Source organism: Acanthochromis polyacanthus, chromosome 22, assembly GCF_021347895.1.
Source record: "Acanthochromis polyacanthus isolate Apoly-LR-REF ecotype Palm Island chromosome 22, KAUST_Apoly_ChrSc, whole genome shotgun sequence".
In the NCBI taxonomy this organism is placed as follows: domain Eukaryota; kingdom Metazoa; phylum Chordata; class Actinopteri; family Pomacentridae; genus Acanthochromis; species Acanthochromis polyacanthus.
Genome location: NC_067134.1, coordinates 2231836 through 2250233, shown reverse-complemented (window position 1 = coordinate 2250233; position 18398 = coordinate 2231836). Strand labels below are relative to the sequence as shown.

At 40.3% G+C, this 18398-nt stretch overlaps 1 protein-coding gene across 1 annotated transcript in view; it reads left to right on the top strand.

The window, feature by feature from the left end:
* Positions 1-405: 405 nt before the first annotated feature.
* Positions 406-18398, top strand: part of LOC127531948 (NACHT, LRR and PYD domains-containing protein 12-like) — a 211280-nt gene continuing 193287 nt past the window's right edge. The window contains exons 1-3 of the mRNA XM_051942540.1: positions 406-491; positions 652-877; positions 1059-1777. Coding sequence (XP_051798500.1) covers positions 489-491; positions 652-877; positions 1059-1777 — 948 coding nt within the window. The 5' untranslated portion in view covers positions 406-488. The remainder of the gene's footprint in view (positions 492-651; positions 878-1058; positions 1778-18398) is intronic.

Genomic DNA, 18398 nt, shown 5'->3' with positions numbered 1-18398 from the left:
AGTGTGAGGACAGAGAGGAGGGAGTCCCTCCCTCTAAAAGCTCTCTGTGTGGGGAACAGGAGAACCAGAGCAAAGCTCAGAGGTGAGAGCACCATCTCTAACTGTCCAGGACTCTGCTGCATGTCAGAGCTCAGCATCACATCACTGCTGCATCATTATTGACAGGAATCCACCTGGACCTGGACCTGGACCTGGATCTGAACCTGGATCCAGCTGTTTGTCTTTGAAGAGTGACCAGTCTAAGGATTATCCTATTAACTTTAAAGGAGAACCAGGTCCTGAAGTAAGAGGAAAGAAGAAGTAAGTTGGGAAATCAAACTACTGACTGTTGTGTCAAATGTTCTGTCATTGTTCCAAATATGTTCCATCATTAAATCTCTCTGAAACTCTGCTACAGGCATTTTCCTTCCCGGTGGTTTTCCTCTCTGTTTACCAGAATCCATCAGAGACCAGATTCTGCAGTCCAGCATCACCTGGACTCCATATTCATGGTGAGTTCATGGACAACAAGTTGTTCTCCATCTGTTGTGTTCAGGCGTCTCCATGCTGCTCTTTGTAGACCAGTGGACTGTCAGTGTGTCCAACATGGATCTGGTGTTTGGCTCCATGATTTGACTCTGATGGACTCATTGACACATTTCTCTGTTCCAGCTGCTGGAGGACAACATGGTGACTTTTGTGAAGAAGGAGCTGAAGAAGATGCAGAAGCTTGTGAGTCCAGATTACCCAGAATGCTCAGAGAGTCAGAGGGAGAATGAGGAGGAGTTGGAGGGTGGTGATGAAGATGAGAGGAGCAGCAGAGAGATGTTTGAGCAGATCACAGTGTTGTTCCTGAGGAGGATGAAGCAGGAGAAGCTGGCTGACTGTCTGCAGAGCAGTAAGAGGATTTGTGTAAAGACTGAAGCTGCTGATCAACAGAACATTTACTAAAGTCTCAGAATATCTTCACACAATCAGTCTTTAGGGGACAAACTGTCACCTTCACTTTATTGCTACTTTGGTGCTTTAATATCCAGGTTACTTCTACTTCACTCTTTCTTTCTGGTGTTTTCATTCAGAACTTGCTGCTGGAGTTTGTGGACGTGAACTTAAATGTGGTCTGAAGAAGAAGTTCCAGAGAGTGTTTGAGGGCATCGCTAAAGCAGGACAGAAGACCCTCCTGAATGAGATCTACACAGAGCTGTACATCACAGAGGGAGGGACTGCAGAGGTCAATGATGAACATGAGGTCAGACAGATTGAAGCAGCATCCAGGAAAGCAGACAGAGCAGAAAGAAGCATCAGAGCAGAAGACATCCTTAAAGGCTCACCTGGAAGAGATGGACCAATCAGAACAGTGATGACAAAGGGAGTGGCTGGCATCGGGAAAACAGTGTTAACACAGAAGGTGACTCTGGACTGGGCTGAAGACAAAAGCAACCAGGACATCCACTTCATGTTTCCATTGACTTTCAGAGAGCTGAATGTGGTGAAAGAGAGAAAGTTCAGCTTGATGGAACTTGTTCATCACTTCTTCAGTGAAACCAAAGCAGCAGGAATCTGCAGCTTTGAATACTTCCAGGTTGTGTTGATCTTTGATGGTCTGGATGAGTGTCGCCTTCCTCTGGACTTCCACAACAATGAGGTCCTGACTGATGTTAGAGAGTCCACCTCAGTGGATGTGCTGCTGACAAACCTGATCAGGGGGAATCTGCTTCCCTCTGCTCGCCTCTGGATAACCACACGACCTGCAGCAGCCAATCAGATCCCTCCTGACTGTGTGGACATGGTGACGGAGGTCAGAGGGTTCACCGACCCACAGAAGGAGGAGTACTTCAGGAAGAGATCCAGAGATGAAGAGCAGGCCAGCAGCATCATCTCCCACATGAAGAAGTCACGAAGCCTCCACATCATGTGCCACATCCCAGTGTTCTGCTGGATCACTGCTACAGTTCTGGAGGAGCTGCTGAGAAGCAGAGAGGGAGGAGATCTGCCCAGAACCCTGACTGAGATGTTCATCCACCACCTGGTGGTTCAGGCCAAAGTCAAGAAGATCAAGTATGATGGAGGAGCTGAGACAGATCCACACTGGAGTCCAGACAGCAGGAGGATGATTGAGTCTCTGGGAAAACTGGCTTTTAATCAGCTGCAGAGAGGAAACCTGATCTTCTATGAGTCCGACCTGACAGAGTGTGGCATCGATGTGGAAGCAGCCTCAGTGTACTCAGGAGTGTTCACACAGATCTTTAAAGAGGAGAGAGGACTGTACCAGGACAAGGTGTTCTGCTTCGTCCATCTGAGCGTTCAGGAGTTTCTGGCTGCTCTCCATGTCCATCTGACCTTCATCGACTCTGGAATCAACCTCCTGGAAGAACAACAACAAACAACATCCTGTTGGTCTGAAATGTTCCAAAGTTATTCAAGAGGTTTCTACCAGAGAGCTGTGGATGAGGCCTTACAGAGTCCAAACGGACACCTGGACTTGTTCCTGCGCTTCCTCCTGGGTCTGTCACTGCCGACCAATCAGAATCTCCTACGAGGCCTGCTGACACAGACAGGAAGTAGCTCACAGACCAATCAGAAAACAGCGGAGTACATCAAGGAGAAGATCAGTGAGGATGTGTCTGCAGAGAGAAGCATCAATCTGTTCCACTGTCTGAATGAACTGAAGGATGTTTCTCTAGTGGAGGAGATCCAACAGTCCCTGAGATCAGGACGTCTGTCCACAGATAACTGTCTCCTGCTCAGTGGTCAGCTCTGGGCTTCATCTTACTGTCATCAGAAGAACATCTGGACGTGTTTGACCTGAAGAAATACTCTGCTTCAGAGGAGGTTCTTCTGAGGCTGCTGCCAGTGGTCAAAGCCTCCAAGAAAGTTGTGTAAGTAGTTGGAGACTGAAGATCCTTTTTCATTTTGCTGCTGTTTCATCAGTATAATGTGCTTTTTGTCTCTTCAGACTGAGTGGCTGTAATCTGTCAGAGAGAAGCTGTGGAGCTCTGTCCTCAGTCCTCAGCTCCCAGTCCTCCAGTGTGACAGAGCTGGACCTGAGTAACAACAACCTGCAGGATTCAGGAGTGGAGAGTCTTTCTGCTGGACTGGAGAGTCCACACTGTAAACTGGAAGCTCTCAGGTCAGGACTCACACTTTGAAACTGATGTGATTTCTATCAGTGGATAAACAGCTAACCTGAGTACAATCATTTCTGCTGATGGGATTCATCAAATGAGCTTTTACTGAACTTGTGCAGGACTTTGTCAGGGTTTATTTTTGACATGATTAAATCCCACTAATCATTGCTGAGATTGTTGATTTGCTTGAGACACATGAAATGTGCAGCAAAATGTATCTGAAAGACAAAGAAGAAAAGAGAGAGAGAAACATCCATCCAAGTGTTGTCCATCAGGTTTGTGTTGTTTTGTGTGTGCAGGCTGTCAGGCTGTCTGGTCACAGAGGAAGGCTGTGCTTCTCTGGCCTCAGCTCTGAGCTTCAAGACCTCAAATCTGAGAGAGCTGGACCTGAGCTACAACCATCCAGGAGACTCAGGAGAGAAGATGCTGAGAGCTAAAGTGGAGGATCCACACTGTAGACTGGAAACTCTGAGGTACAGACAGACAGACACTCTGAGGTACAGACAGACAGACACTCTGAGGTACAGACAGACAGACACTCTGAGGTACAGACAGACAGACACTCTGAGGTACAGACAGACGGACACTCTCACTAAACTATCAGCCTAGCTCACAAAAAAGAGTGGAAGCAGAAGAACACTGTTAGCTCAGCTATGCACCATGACTGAAAGGAAACTGTTAGCCTAGCTTAGCTCACAGACAGGAAGCAGGGTGAAATTTTTTTTTTCCATTTCCAAAAGTCACAGGTAACATCCAACATCAACATGATATTGAAACAAACAGTGACAGAGTTAACAAAAATCACTTTGAAGGAAGAAAGGAAGAGAAGAATAAAAGAAAGGAAACTAAAAAAAACACAAAAAACAAACAAAAAACAGCTGAGTAAATGTAAACATTTATAGCAAATAATTTTTTTTACAAATGTTCACAGTTTTTATTGCTTTCTGGTTATCAGATATTTATTTATTGACTTTAAATGATATTCAAATTCTTTATGGAAGACAAGATAATTTGGCTTTTGATGACTGAATTTTGCTTTATGAATGTTAAATTTTACTAATATTAATATGAGATTGATGATAAAGGCCTTGTCTTTTTCATATCCATCCTGTGCATAAACTCCAAAAATGATGTTTGTAGAACAAATCAATCTGCAGATTTAGTTTTTCTGAACAAAATTTTAAATTTCCTTCCACATTTTTCTGCTGTAACTACAATAATAAAAATGTGGAACTGTTTCTGGCTGTTCAGAGCAAAAAGAACATCTTACATCTATATCACGTTTGAACTTAGTCATAGAATGTTTTATGGACAGATTTTATGTAAGATTTTAACATAAATGTCCCTAACTTTGTTCAACATGAATTAGTGAGGTAAAAGCCAAACCTGAGACCAGAGATATTATTAATAAAAGAGTTCCAGTCATGGATAACATCAGGTTTTGTTGTCGTTTCTCTTTGGAACAGTGCACGTATAGCTCTGTTGCTGTTCTTTGCCGTCCCAAAGCATATTTAGCCACAATAAGTGTCACATGGATTAACAACATGTATATCTGCTGCAAGAGAGGAGGCAGTGCACAGAGTCACAACAGCAGCTGGAATGGAGCTAATGACCTTTGGAAACTCTTCAAGTGTTGAAGGGAATGGAGACTTTTCACAGAATTCAGTGTCATTCATAAAATGGCCACTAGGGGTCAGAAGCTGTGAGACGAAGTCCATTTTGTTGTTAAAGCAGCGATTGAGAAAGATGCTTTTATTTTGATGCAGTATATCCCCATTATTCCAGAGATAATACCCATGTGGAGAGAAATTGTGCTTGTAGGCCGTTTTCCACGACAACAAAACCTGTTTGTGAAAACTGGATCATTTTAGGGGAATCTTGTTTATTTGGTAGCTACAAACCAACAGAAAAGGGAGTCCTCCAGTTTGATGAAATACACATTTAGGAATAAAGTTCTATAAAGATGCATCATTTTTAAGAAAGATTTGAACCATTTGATCTTCAGAACATTGTTTAGAATTGAAAAATCAACAAAGTGGAGGCCTCCATTTTTGTAGTTGTTCAGAATTCCAGATTTTCTGATCTAGTGTGTACGGTTTTTCCACAGAAAATGAACAAGCATCTTATCAATAAATGTGACAGTTTTACAGTCCAGTGCCAGTGAGGAGGCGGCATACACAAGTCTGGAAATTCCCTCAGCTTTTGACAGAAGAGTTCACCTTTAAGTGATAAGTCTCTTTGTAGCCAAAGCTTCCATTTATTCTGCACCTTTTTAATCCTTGGCTCAAAGTTGAGATGGCATCTCTCTCACTGATTTTTAGTTCCAGTAATCCCTAAATAGTTAACCTTACTCTTTACTCGTATATCATCAATTGAGGTTATATCAGAACTTTAGAGAGCGAATAGCTCACACTTATTTAGGTTTAAGTCCAAACCTGATGCTTTAGAAAACATGTGGATTGCATTAATTGCAGGCTTTATCTGTAGGGCATTCTTTAAAAACAAGGCTGTATCATCAGCCAACTGACTTCAAAGTCTGCTTCTAGCAGCAATAGAGATGCCTTCCAACTGACAGAATTTGACAAAATGACAAAACATTTGAGCAACAACCAGGAAGAGGTAAACTGAGACAGGGCAGCCCTGTCTTAGCCCTCTTTCCAAACAAAATCTCTGAGTTGTGCCATTACTCAGTTTTACCAAGCTATTGGCGCCAGCATAGAATGTTTTCATCACACTGCAAAAGTATGGCCCAAAACCAAAGCTGTTAAGAGCAGAAAACATAAAGGAGTGTTCAACTGTATCAAAGGCTTTGTGAAAGTCTCCAACTAAAATGAAACTGTCATCCCTAATAAGGTCAGCATCGTCTATGAGGTCTAAAACTAGCCTCATGTTATTGAAAATATGCCTGTTACTCATAAACCCAGACTGATTCTCATCAATAATAGAGTTAAGAGCATTTTTACATCTTTTAGCAAAAACAAGAGCAAGAACTTTAGAGTCATTGTTCAATAATGAAACTGGTCTCCAGTTATCAATGAAGAGAGGCTCCTTTTTTGGTTTAGGAATTAAAGTCATCCAGCCTTGTGTCATACTTGCTGGAAGAGTCCCTTTACTAATACCTTCAGAAAACTTTGAACAGAAATGGGGCCAAAAGTTCAGCAAAATCTATCTAGAATTCTGAAACAATCCATCAACTCCAGGTGACTTATTACTCTGAAGTTGCATCGTTGCATCTAATACTTGTTGTTGTGTGAGAGGGGTGTCACACATCAACCGCTCTTCCTCCGTTATAGAGTTTGTAAAATCAACACATTAAACAGTCTATCCATTGCATCTTTGTCAGACTTTGTTTTATAAAGAGAGCAAAACTCAGAAATACTGCTCTTACTTTCAGTCACAACTCCATCAATGTTCAGTTGAGACATGGCATTGTACTTAGCATGAGTTTTTTCCACTTTAAAGAAACAGGAAGTCATTTGTTCACCGTGTTCAAGCCACTTCAGTCTGGATCTACCAAAAGCAGCCTCTGCTTTAACCTTCTATATATCATCTAAAGTGTTTAGAAGTTCAATTCATTTTCATTTTTCATCATGTCAGAGATTTTCTGGTGCAATGCTAGCCAAGGACATTATATCTGTGATTACTTTCTCCTCATTTTGGCGTCTACATTTGGCTAACTCACTTCCAGATCTTCTTAAAAATCCACCCATTTCAAATTGAAGGAGTTCCCAATTTTTTCCATCATTTCCTTCCTTCAGAGCATTTAACCAATAAAAGTGAATAATTGTACTAAGTTGATGTTTGACATTGTCATGCCTCAATAAAGAGCTCTTCATCTTCCAATCAGAGAATTGCTTGGTGTCAACCATTCCTGGAAGGAGATGTAAATATCTAAGGATGGCTCTATGGTCAGTTAATGGGGGGGGTAGGACATTGATTGGAATATTGTCTTTAGAAAGTGATTTAGAGAGCAGCCAGTAATCCAGGCCAGACTGTCTGGAGCCATTTTTATTCCTCCAAGTATTTGGAAACTTCTCTCTCCATACATCACATCAATCATACTTGTCAATGAAAGAGTTGAAGTGAACATTTGGCTGTGAGCATTTAGCTGGAGGCCATCTATCATCACCTCATTCATGAGCACATTAAAATCACCTCCTACAATGAAGTAAGCCTCAGGGAATGTCTGAGTTAGAGCTGCAAGTTTACAGTCTAATGTAGGAATAAGTTTATCCTTTTCTGATGTAGAATTATAAGCGTACAAATGAACAATAATCATTGCTTTGCCATTCCAGTCTACTATTAAACAAATCAAATGAGCTTGACTGTCACAGAGTGCATCAATTTTCCAGGAAAACTCCCCTTTAAACAAGATCCCCCAGCAGAATGTTCTGTCCATGTCATCACCACATGTCGTTTCCCACTGATTTTTACACAAGTTTACATCTTTAATAAGTGAGTGTGATTCTTGGAAAAAACCAAATCAGTTTTCAGCTGTTTAACATTAAAAATAAAGCTTTACGCTTTACATTATTCCTCAGTCCCCTAGCATTGAGTGAGACAAGTGAAAAAGACATAAAAAAGAAGAAATAAAGCAAAAAGCTTTCTAAGCTTCTAGCTATGTATATTCTGGCACACACACAAAAAGGAAAGGCAGCTCAGCGACACCTATAACCTGATGTTCTAGTTCATTAAATGAGATGTTCCAAAGGGATTTAAGGCAATGGGCTAGCATAGAGTGATATCACTGAAAAAGAGGAAAAAGAAAAGAAAAAAGTTCTGTTTTGCTGCACAATTGTAGAAAATGATTTAAAGTTGTACAGTCAGTCATGGCGCCAGTGAAGTTTGTATCAGTCTGGGAGAATGATGTCACCTCTATGAACGCTCTGGTCCTTTATCAGTGGAACAGTGTGAGAGCCATGTAACGTCCATGTGTGCTGCTGAAAGAGTCTCTGCTGCTCTGACCGTCCTCCTCCTTTCAGGGTGACGCCTGCTGGAGTCCCATGGTTGACACCAGGTCTGAGGAAGTGTAAGTGTGTTTGAATGGATTGATGGAAACAAAGCAGCACATTCAAGCATCTTCAAAGTGTCACATCTCTGAGGTCATCATCAAAGATTTAATACTGATCACATGATCCATCAATAACTGCAGCTGTGTTGTGTTTGTTCTCTCCATCAGATTCCTGTCAACTCACAGTCGACACAAACACAGTAAACGGAAACCTCAAACTGTCTGACAACAACAGGAAGGTGACATATGTGGAGGAGGATCAGAGGTATCCTGATCATCCAGACAGGTTTGACTGGTATCATCAGCTGCTGTGTAGAACTGGTCTGACTGGTCGCTGTTACTGGGAGGTGGAGTGGAGAGGATGGGTTTATATATCAGTGAGTTACAGAGGAATCAGAAGGAAAGGAAACAGTTATGACTGTCTGTTTGGATTTAATGATCAGTCCTGGAGTCTGTTCTGCTCTGATGATGATGGTTACTCTGTCATTCACAATAACAGTCTAACATCCATCAGTTCCTCCTCAGTCTCTCACAGAGTTTCAGTTTATGTGGACGTTCCTGCTGGAACTCTGTCCTTCTACAGAGTCTCCTCTGACTCTCTGATCCTCCTCCACACCTTCAACACCACATTCACTGAAACTCTCTATCCTGGATTTGGGTTCTGGTCCAGTTCTGGTTCCTCCTCAGTGTCTCTGTGCTGAGTCTCGTCTCCAGAGTCTCCTCCTGGTACAGAAACAGTGTTGAACAGATGGTTGAGTCTCTCCATGACTCTGTCCCTCACAAACATGTTTTCACATTCATGGATTAAATGTGTTTCTTTGTCAAATCCTTCTCAATGATTCCTTGTAAACTTGTTCCTCTTCAAAGATGAAGTTGTGATTCTTCCAGGAGCCAAATGTGGTGTTTGCGTCTTTTTCCAGTCAAATGTTGAGTGAAAATCAGGATGTGGTGTTCCTCTGACGCTCACTGGAACTAAAAGCATTTGAGCTGCACAAAGTGTGAAATGAGAGAGGAAGCAGTGAATCTCCAAACTGCTGACAGACTTTCACACATTATTGTCCAGTGAAAATCAGCTTTTTGTGCAGCCACACTTGATCCTGATGTGAGTCTTTAAGTCCTGTTCTAGTGATGAAATGAGAACTTCCTTCATCTGTGTCACTCTTTCCAAAGTATTCTGTGCTCTTCTGTCATTTATGTCTTATTGATAGATCCATTTTTCATTTTTACTATAAATAAGTGCTTCAATGTTTTTTCATCAGTTTTTTTTTTATCAGATTCTGAATTTCTGGTTCATCAACAAATTCTATCAGATTGTATTTTTCCATCAAAGCTCCCATAACCCTAGCTATCTGTGGATCAAAATGTTTTCAGCATCGATATGATTCCAGTAGAATTTAAACCCACCAGGACTATCCAGATTACATTGAACTCTGTAAATTCTACATTTTTTAGCCTGTTTCATTCTATAAATGTTGTGTTTGGCCGTTAAAGGAGCTTTTCCTCACATTGTGCTGTATTTGAACCCTTCCATGCTCTAAATTCTTTGAACAGATCTTGTGCTGTAATCAATGTCTAACTTAGTTTTTATTTCATTGCAGTGGTTGATTTTTCCTGAACAAGATCAATGATTTTAATACGTCTTTCTCCACTTTTATTTGCTCTGCCTGTGGCTTTTAAACTATTCTAACTTTCTTTTTATTCAATAAATGACTAATAACACACTTTGATCTTCATGTTGTTTGCTTATTTGTTGATCAGTGGAATTTAATTTTCCATGTGAATAATCAACGTTTATCCTCTTCCACGGCAGAAATGAAAACAGAAAAAAGATCTTTAGTAAAGCAGTAAAACTGATGCTTTTATTTTGATCTTTTTGTTCTCCATTTTTAATTCTATTTCATTAAATTTATCCCTAAAAGCAAATCATAAGAACTCCAAAACTAGAAGAAAAACTCCATATTTAGGTGGTGAAAAGACTCAGAACCAAACTTGTAATAAATGATCTTCTCTTGTTTTAATTTCTATCTGTCTTATGATCAAGTCAGTGAGGCGAGTAAAGCATGAACAATCTAAAGTTGTGGAACTTGAACTTCTTTCAAAGTGGATTTTTCTGTGAACAATCCAAATAAACCCTCCTGTGTCTTCATTTCACCACAAATATTGTTTTTCCTGATCTGAAAAACAAAATTCAGCAAAAAATGCCAAAACACTTCAGCAAAAAAATTCACAAATTCTGAAAATGTGTAAAATCTTTCAGGAAGTAAAATTCCAATAATTCCTTAAAAGTTCTTTTTAAAAACCAAAACAAAAATCCCCCAAATTTGGCAAGAAAATTCTTGGTAAATAATTTACAAAAAATGAGTAAAAAATCTTAAAAAAAACCCTAAAAATATCTAAAGTGATTCCATATTATCAGTAAACATTCTGATATTTTCTTAAGAACATTCACATAAAAATCACCAAATCCAGAGAATTTACTGGATTTTGGTTGATTTTTATGTGATGTTCTTTAGAAACATTTTGAACTTTTCTCTTTTTCCACCAGAAATGTTCAAATGTGGACATCAGAAGTTTTTTCCTCCGTGTAAATCTCTATTTTTCTCCAATTTTAAACTTCAACGGGTCAATCTGAGCCCTCAGGACGACACGAGGGTCAAAGCAGCTCTGAGGGAGCGTTGTAGACGTCACAAAGTTGTGCTGCTCAGAGCTTTTCTTTTTCTTTTCCTGCATTTTGTCCCAAAGTGTGGCTGCAGGAGCTCTGCTTCACTTCAACCCTTCATGTCTTTAAAATGAGCCCAGCTAGCTCTGTGTTTGTGCACTGGACATGCTAGCATTCCTCAGGGTTAGCAGCTGCACGTGAGCTTAGTGCTTGTTTTTGCTCCATGAATGGAAGGAGAATGCTGCTGTTTTGAAGCGTGTTCCAGCATGTGTGACATGTATGTTTGCTTCATCTCAAGCCACTTTATCAACAGTCCACAGTGAATGTTAACACAGACAAACACAGGATTCTGTTGTTTTGCTGCTGTGAAGGTTGGACATGCAGGAACAGCTGCAGCTATTAAGCCTCCATCACAACTACGCCCCCTGCTGTCTGATCCTCTCTCCCAACAGAGCGACCAGGGTTAGTGGAGAGGAGCTCCACATCCAGCAGACACCACAACCTGTGGCTTCCACATCATTTCACATCAGAAATGATGGAGAAAATCCATCACAGGATGATTTTTCCTCATGAAATATTCCTGAAATATTGTGTTTTCAGGAACACTGATTTCAGAGATTTCTGATCCAAACTGAGATGTTTTTATTTCATTATTTGGTCAAAAACTGTCAAGTTTGAACTTTGACTAATGTCAGATATTTCACAATCATTGTTCTTGGAACAATCTGTGTCTGCTGACCTACACAAACATGAAGCTTGTAAGGTTCAGCAGTACATGTTTAACGTGCACACACAGCTGTGGGAATGACAATGCATTTAGGGGAAGCTGGACTAGTTTAGAAGGTTCTGACTCCTCTGTCTGATCACTGTGAATAAAAACAGGTGAAGGACGCCCAGACTGTTCATCATTGTTCATCAACTCATCATGACTCAGTCCTTTCTCTACATCACTGTCTCCTGAAACTGAGCCTGATCCTGAGTCAGGTTCTGTTCAGTCCACATTCATCTTCTTTATTCTTTATCTGAGTCAATTCTTCCTGAAGAACAGCACTGATCTCAGGTTTCTCCTCTGTGTTCTTAGCTCTGGCTAATGACTGAATTCCTGCTACACTGACCAGTGGAGACGCATCAGATTTCATTTTAGCTGGGGATGCATCACAGTTAGATTTAGATTGGCTTTTAGGAGGATTCTGATCAATATTTATGCTCCAAATGCAGATGAACCCCAGTTTTTCCAGAACTTATTTCTTACTATTGCTTCTTTACCTGGAGCTTGTTTTATGGCAGGCGACTTTAATTTCACTTTAGATCCACGTAAAGACAAAAGTACAGGAATGGACCAATCACATTTGAGAAGCAGAGAAGTCATTCATAATTTCATCAAAGAAATGAATCTAGTTGATGTTTGGCGAATGGAAAAAACACTCATGTTCCTCCAGTACACAGCAGTCATATTCCTGCATAGATTTCTTTCTGCTTTCAGCACTACTAAGATGTCAAATAAAGAATGTTTCCTACGATGCCGTCCTCCTGTCAGACCACGCTCCAACCTCTTTAGTCTGTTATGATCCCAGATTGACCAGTGATCTTCCTAAATGCAGATTTAAACTAAAGGGATGGCAGATACTGGCTTTGTCACTTTCCTGGAGGAACAAATAAAATACTATTTTGAAACAAATACAACCCAAACCTCAGGGAGTATCAGATGGGAAGCATTTAAGGCTTTTATTCAGGACAAATAATTAACATTACGAGTTCTAAAGCCAAAGAAACCTACAGGAAAACAAAATCATTAGAAAGAAAGATTAGAAGAAGAATATGATCAGTTAGGGTCTAAAGAGACTCACCAAGAATTAGTTCAGCTTAAAACACAGTACAATGAAATATCTGCTACAAAAGCTTTATCAAGTTTATTGTGACTGAAGCAGACATTCTACGATCACGGTAAAAACCTGGCAGAGTGCTGGCATGGTGCATCAAACAGTTACAGAATGAAAGACTCATAAGCTCACTACAAAGGATCATGGAAATATTGTGGACCCAGTGGAAATCAATGACATTTTATGAAAAGCTTTATAGCTCAGAAACGGACCCAAACACAACTGAACTGAATCATTTCTTAGACAAAATTCAAATCCCCAGGATAGCAGACGTAATGAAAGGAGAAGTGGAGAAAGATGTAACTTTAGTGGAATGATCTGTAGCCATTGATGACATCAAAGGAGGAAAAACCCTGGACCAGATGGGATACCATAGAGGTTTATAAGAAGTTCACACATAGACTGTTAACACCACTGTTAGAAAGGTTGAAGGAATCTTTTCACAATGGAATCCTCCCAACATCCTTAAGAGGAGCTCTGATCACGCTGCTGCCAAAACCAGGCAAAGCAAATAACAAGTGTAAAACTTTAGGCCAGTCAGTCTATTAAATGTGGATTTAAAACTTCTGAGTAAAATAATAGCCAGGAGACTGGAGAATATAATGCCAGACATTACTGACAAAGATCCAAATGGCTTCGTACGAGGTAGGCAAGGCTTCCATAATGTTAATATGACATGAGGACAAAGGAGCAGCAGATCCAGCATTACTGTCACTAGACGTGGAAAAAGCATTGGACAGAGTTGAATGGTCCTATTTATCTGAAATCCTTCAACGTTTTGGAGAAAATCTTAATAATGGATAAAACTACTTTATACAGAAAAATACGCTGAAATTATGACCAGTCCTAATATATCCAAAAGCATTAAGATACAAAGAGGATGTAGACAGGGAGAGCCCTGATCCCCTCTGCTATTTATTATGGCTATAGAACCACTGGCAACAGCAGTAAGAACACCCAGACAGAACTGGTAGATCAACTGGACCACAGGAATGAGGATGATGTCATAATATTTCTGAAAACGAAGGAAAAATCTATTCCTGAATGATTAGAACTCATTCATGTATTTGGAGAATCTTCAGGAAACAAATGAAACAGATCCAAATCACCAATAATGCTTCTAAACCCGTTAGAAAGTAAATGCCCCCTAAAACTGCCCCTCAGTGTAACATCGTAGATTGTTTTACATACCTGGGCATCCAAATTGTCCCACAACTTAAATATATTGCTGCCAATAATGATGAACTATTAATTCCAGAAATCTCAAAGTCTCTGGACAGGTGGCCGCCCATACCAATGTCACTGATAGGGAAAATAAACGTCCTTACAATGAACATATTGCCTCAATTGTTGTATTTGCTTCTAAATATTCCACTTCCCCTCCAAGTAACCTGTTCACTCAGCTTCAAAAATTGTTAGATTTTTATGGAATAACAGACGTCCTCGGACACGACTCTCGCGATTGTTCTGACCTTTTGATAGAGGGGGACTCAGCTGTCCCAGTCCACTGTGGTATTACTGGGCAGCACAGCTCAGAACACTGATGTTTTACTTCACGGAAAGAGATGCTCCTCTATGGAAAGAGTTAGAGGAACTCCAGCTAAGCCTGTCCCCCCAGTATACCTTTATTCAGCAAGCACTAGAATCCTTAAAAAGAATACAAAAACCCTGTAGTAAAAATATGATTACAGTGGCATCAAGTTCAACAATATCTGGGAGAAACGTCCTCTCTCTCCGTCTGCAGCCCAACATGGAGAAATGACTCCTTCCCTCCAGGAAAAATAGACGGGGGGTTTAAATGTTGGGCTACCAGAGGACTGAGACAAATAGGAGATCTTTACAATACACAAAAGGTGCTGATGACATTTGTAGAAACAGTTGATAAATTCAGTATACCCCGTAATCACTTTTAAATCCCTACAGTTGAGAAATTTCATCAGAAGGCACCAGAATCAAACGTTACACATCCCTGAAATGTCTGCCATAGAAAAACTAATGAATATCAACTGTTTAAGGAGGGGTTTGATCTCCAAAATGTATAGATGCCTGGTAGATGGAAGTACAGAAACATGTGTGGAACGTCTGGAGGCATGGAGGGAGGACCTACAGGAGGACATCTGAATGGAAAAGTGGGAGGAGGCATGAACTGAAGCACAGCTGAGAACTACTGACACTCTAAGGATACTGCAGTATGATTGGTTGATGTGAACGTATATAACTCCTGAAAAACTGAACAGAATAACACTATACCTGATACCGGTGTTAAGTGTGACAAAGGAAAAGGTAGACTTTTTCATTGTATTTGGCAATGTATGGAAATAGAAAACTTCTGGCCAGAAGTGAAACAGTGTATTGAATATCTTACAGATTCAAGGACCTTTAGTCCCACAGCTATTCATATTAGGCTTATATCCAGATAATATGAAGTTAAAAAGAATCAACAAATACTTGTAGATTGATGTAAACTAATGGCAAAGCGAGTAAAGGCCCTTTGATGGAAAACCATGAGAAGAGGAGTGAGCAGGTGGCTGTCTGAGCGATCTTCAACTCTACCCTTAGAGAAAATGACAGACAAGAAAACACCAACAGCATCATTTTCATCAGATATGGGAGCCCTTCATGAACTAGGTTTCAAGAACAGATGTGTCATGATGGAAGAACCAGGGGACATGGAAACAAAGGCCCTCTGCAGGAATTCATGAATCAGGTAGAAATGTATGTGGGGGGGTTGATTTTCCCGTTTTCCAATCTGGTGAAGTGACATGGACTATTACTCATTAACTGGATCCACAACCAAGAACCTGAGTAATCTGGGGGGGGGGGTGTTAAATTAGTTTAATTCGTTTAATAAGAGTAATTGCTTTGTTCAGATGTTATCTTTGTTATGTTGTGAAAATAATAAAAAGAATGTTGGTAAAAACAAAAAGATTGTGTTTTATGAGAATTATTGATTGATTTCACATTTGAAAAATGAGTCTGGCCTGATTTGGACTGATGACAACCCATGACTAAATTCTTTCAGTCAACAGCAGGCATTCAGCACACACACACACACACACACAGAAAGAAAACACAATGAAGACAAACAGCAGCTCAGAGCATCACTGTCAGCTGATCTGAACTCTGATGTGTCAGTTTCAATCTTTGATCAGACAAACTTTAATACGACTTTTAGAGAAACTCTTAAAAGGTTTTACACAATACTTCAACAGGAGTTCCCTCTAATTTAAGGTGGGGTTTCAGTGTGGTGGATCTGGTACCAAATTCAACGTATTGAATCAAAGGTTTGAGCATAACCGAGCTCAGGGACTAAACTCCCCAGAGGCTTAAACCCCGCCCAACCAAAGGCCAGACGCTGGTCCCGCCTTCCACAGACAAACACTGAAGTTTGCCCAGAACCTCGTTCTAGAAGGTGGAAGGACCTACAGGCTGTCCCCTAAAGTCAAGTCCCCCACCTAAAAAGGTGAGCCAGGTATTTTAGCCATGAGAGTGAAAATCAGGATGTGGTGTTCCTCTGACGCTCACTGGAACTAAAAGCATTTGAGCTGCACAAAGTGTGAAATGAGAGAGGAAGCAGTGAATCTCCAAACTGCTGACAGACTTTCACACATTATTGTCCAGTGAAAATCAGCTTTTTGTGCAGCCACACTTGATCCTGATGTGAGTCTTTAAGTCCTGTTCTAGTGATGAAATGAGAACTAAAAATCCTTCATTACAAACACACATTATATCATCTGTTTGTTTTTCATCTGCTTTATTCTACTCAACATTTAACAGGATTATAAAAATACATTTAAAGTCTGTCAGGAATCATACAGGTATGAGATCCATGAATCAGCCGTAAGAATGGGGCTCTGGCAGAGTGACAGAAAATAAGGGAACACAGTATGAGATTAGAACCTGTGATTTATCATCAAATAATGCTAGAACCTGATGAATGTGTGTGAACTACCCTAATGCCTGTTTTTTATCTTCTTTAAATGTTGAAACAGTGTAAAAATCAGAAGAGTGCCTCACTGTAAAGTGATGAGATGATTATTTTAAATACTTGTCTTTTATAATCCTGGTTTAGCAGCAACTGAGTCACAGCAGAGTCTCATTGCAACAAAGAGGATTGTTTGATTGTGTTTTGAAGTGACCACATGGGGGCAGCATCTCTCTGTGAGCAGTGAGGGCTTTGGTTACCAGAGGAGATTAATGGGGTTAAGGTTTTTATTACTATGAAAATGGGAATGCTTTGAAGGTTTTGATCTCTATGAAATGGAGATGTTTACAGAAGAGTTTGATCACCATGGAAACCAAGAGATTACTAACTTGGTCATGGAGCAAGTAGTCTGGAACTAAGATAAACTTGAACTAAATGCTCACAGTAAAGGTTCATTAGCTCTGGATAGATTTTGGGGGATTTCTTGTCAGTCTGTGTGCGTTGTGCAGAAATGTACAGTGTGGGTGTTAGTGAGAGTTAGACGCTGACATCAGCTTCTCCTGTTTCTCCACCTGAAGCCTGTGCTGGGCTGCAGATGAACCAAATACATGAATAGACCGGATGAAAGGGCTGAACAGGATAAACAGCTGGTTTTGGTTCATCCGGACCACGGGGGGCATGAAGGCGGTGGATGGGGAAGTGCACAAGTGAGGAGGGGGAGGATGTCTGCTGTCATCGTGTATGTAAATTAAAGTGTGATGTCATCACGTATGTAAATTGAATATGATGTCACCGTATATGCAAATTCTGAAGAGAAGCAGTGATGTCATAAAATGCACCTGTTGGAATATATTTGTTGGGAGTTGTTGTGGGGAGTCACTTGATGCAAACCAGACAACAGTTCTGAGCATGAGGGATTTTACCACAGAACTTTGGACGGGTGATTCAACATGATCTGCAAAGAATATGTGTTCTACTGGGATTATGGACTGAAGGACTGCTCTGACTGCTGTTTGAGGATTCTAAAAATAACACTGACTGAAGGGACATTACTGAACTCTATCATTTCCAAAGGAACGACACCAGAGAGGATTATAACAAAGTTTTTATTGGCCCAAACAACAAAAAGGACACAAGCAGATCTAAATCTGGACTGAACTCTCTCTGCTTCCCCCTGGAGGCTCAGAGGCTCGTCGTTCTTCAGGTGATCAGCCGGATGTGGACACACCGTCTGCTCTGCCCCTCCAAATGACAGAATGTGGGATTATTACTCTTCTTCTATGAAAGCATAGTAGCAGTTAGGAATCATGACGAGCCACTGAAATATGAACTAACTATTGATTCATTGTCTGATGATTTAATGGATATTGCTATTTCCCTGCTGAGATATATTTTAATAAAGCATTATCCTGCAATTAAATCAACAGATTGGAACTTCTATTTATCCCTATCACAATGGTTAGATATATATTTTTCTCTGAGTGTATAAAGTCAGGTTAATGCGTACATCACAACAGTAAAGGTTCTGTAAGGTTACCTAGTCAGTCCACATTTATTCTATTCAACATTCTGAAAGTTTTTACAGAAAGGTTTGTTCATATATCATTTACAGTCTGATTTAGGACACTTTTTTAAACTAAAAACAGACTGAAATGCACAAAATGAGACATAAAATGGAACAGAAAAACCTTAAACAGATGCAAAATGTCCAAAATGATACAAAAAATGATCTAAATGAGACACAAAATGTCCACAATGGAACAAAAAATGATCTAAATGAGGCACAAAATGTCCACAATGGAACTAAAAACTTTAA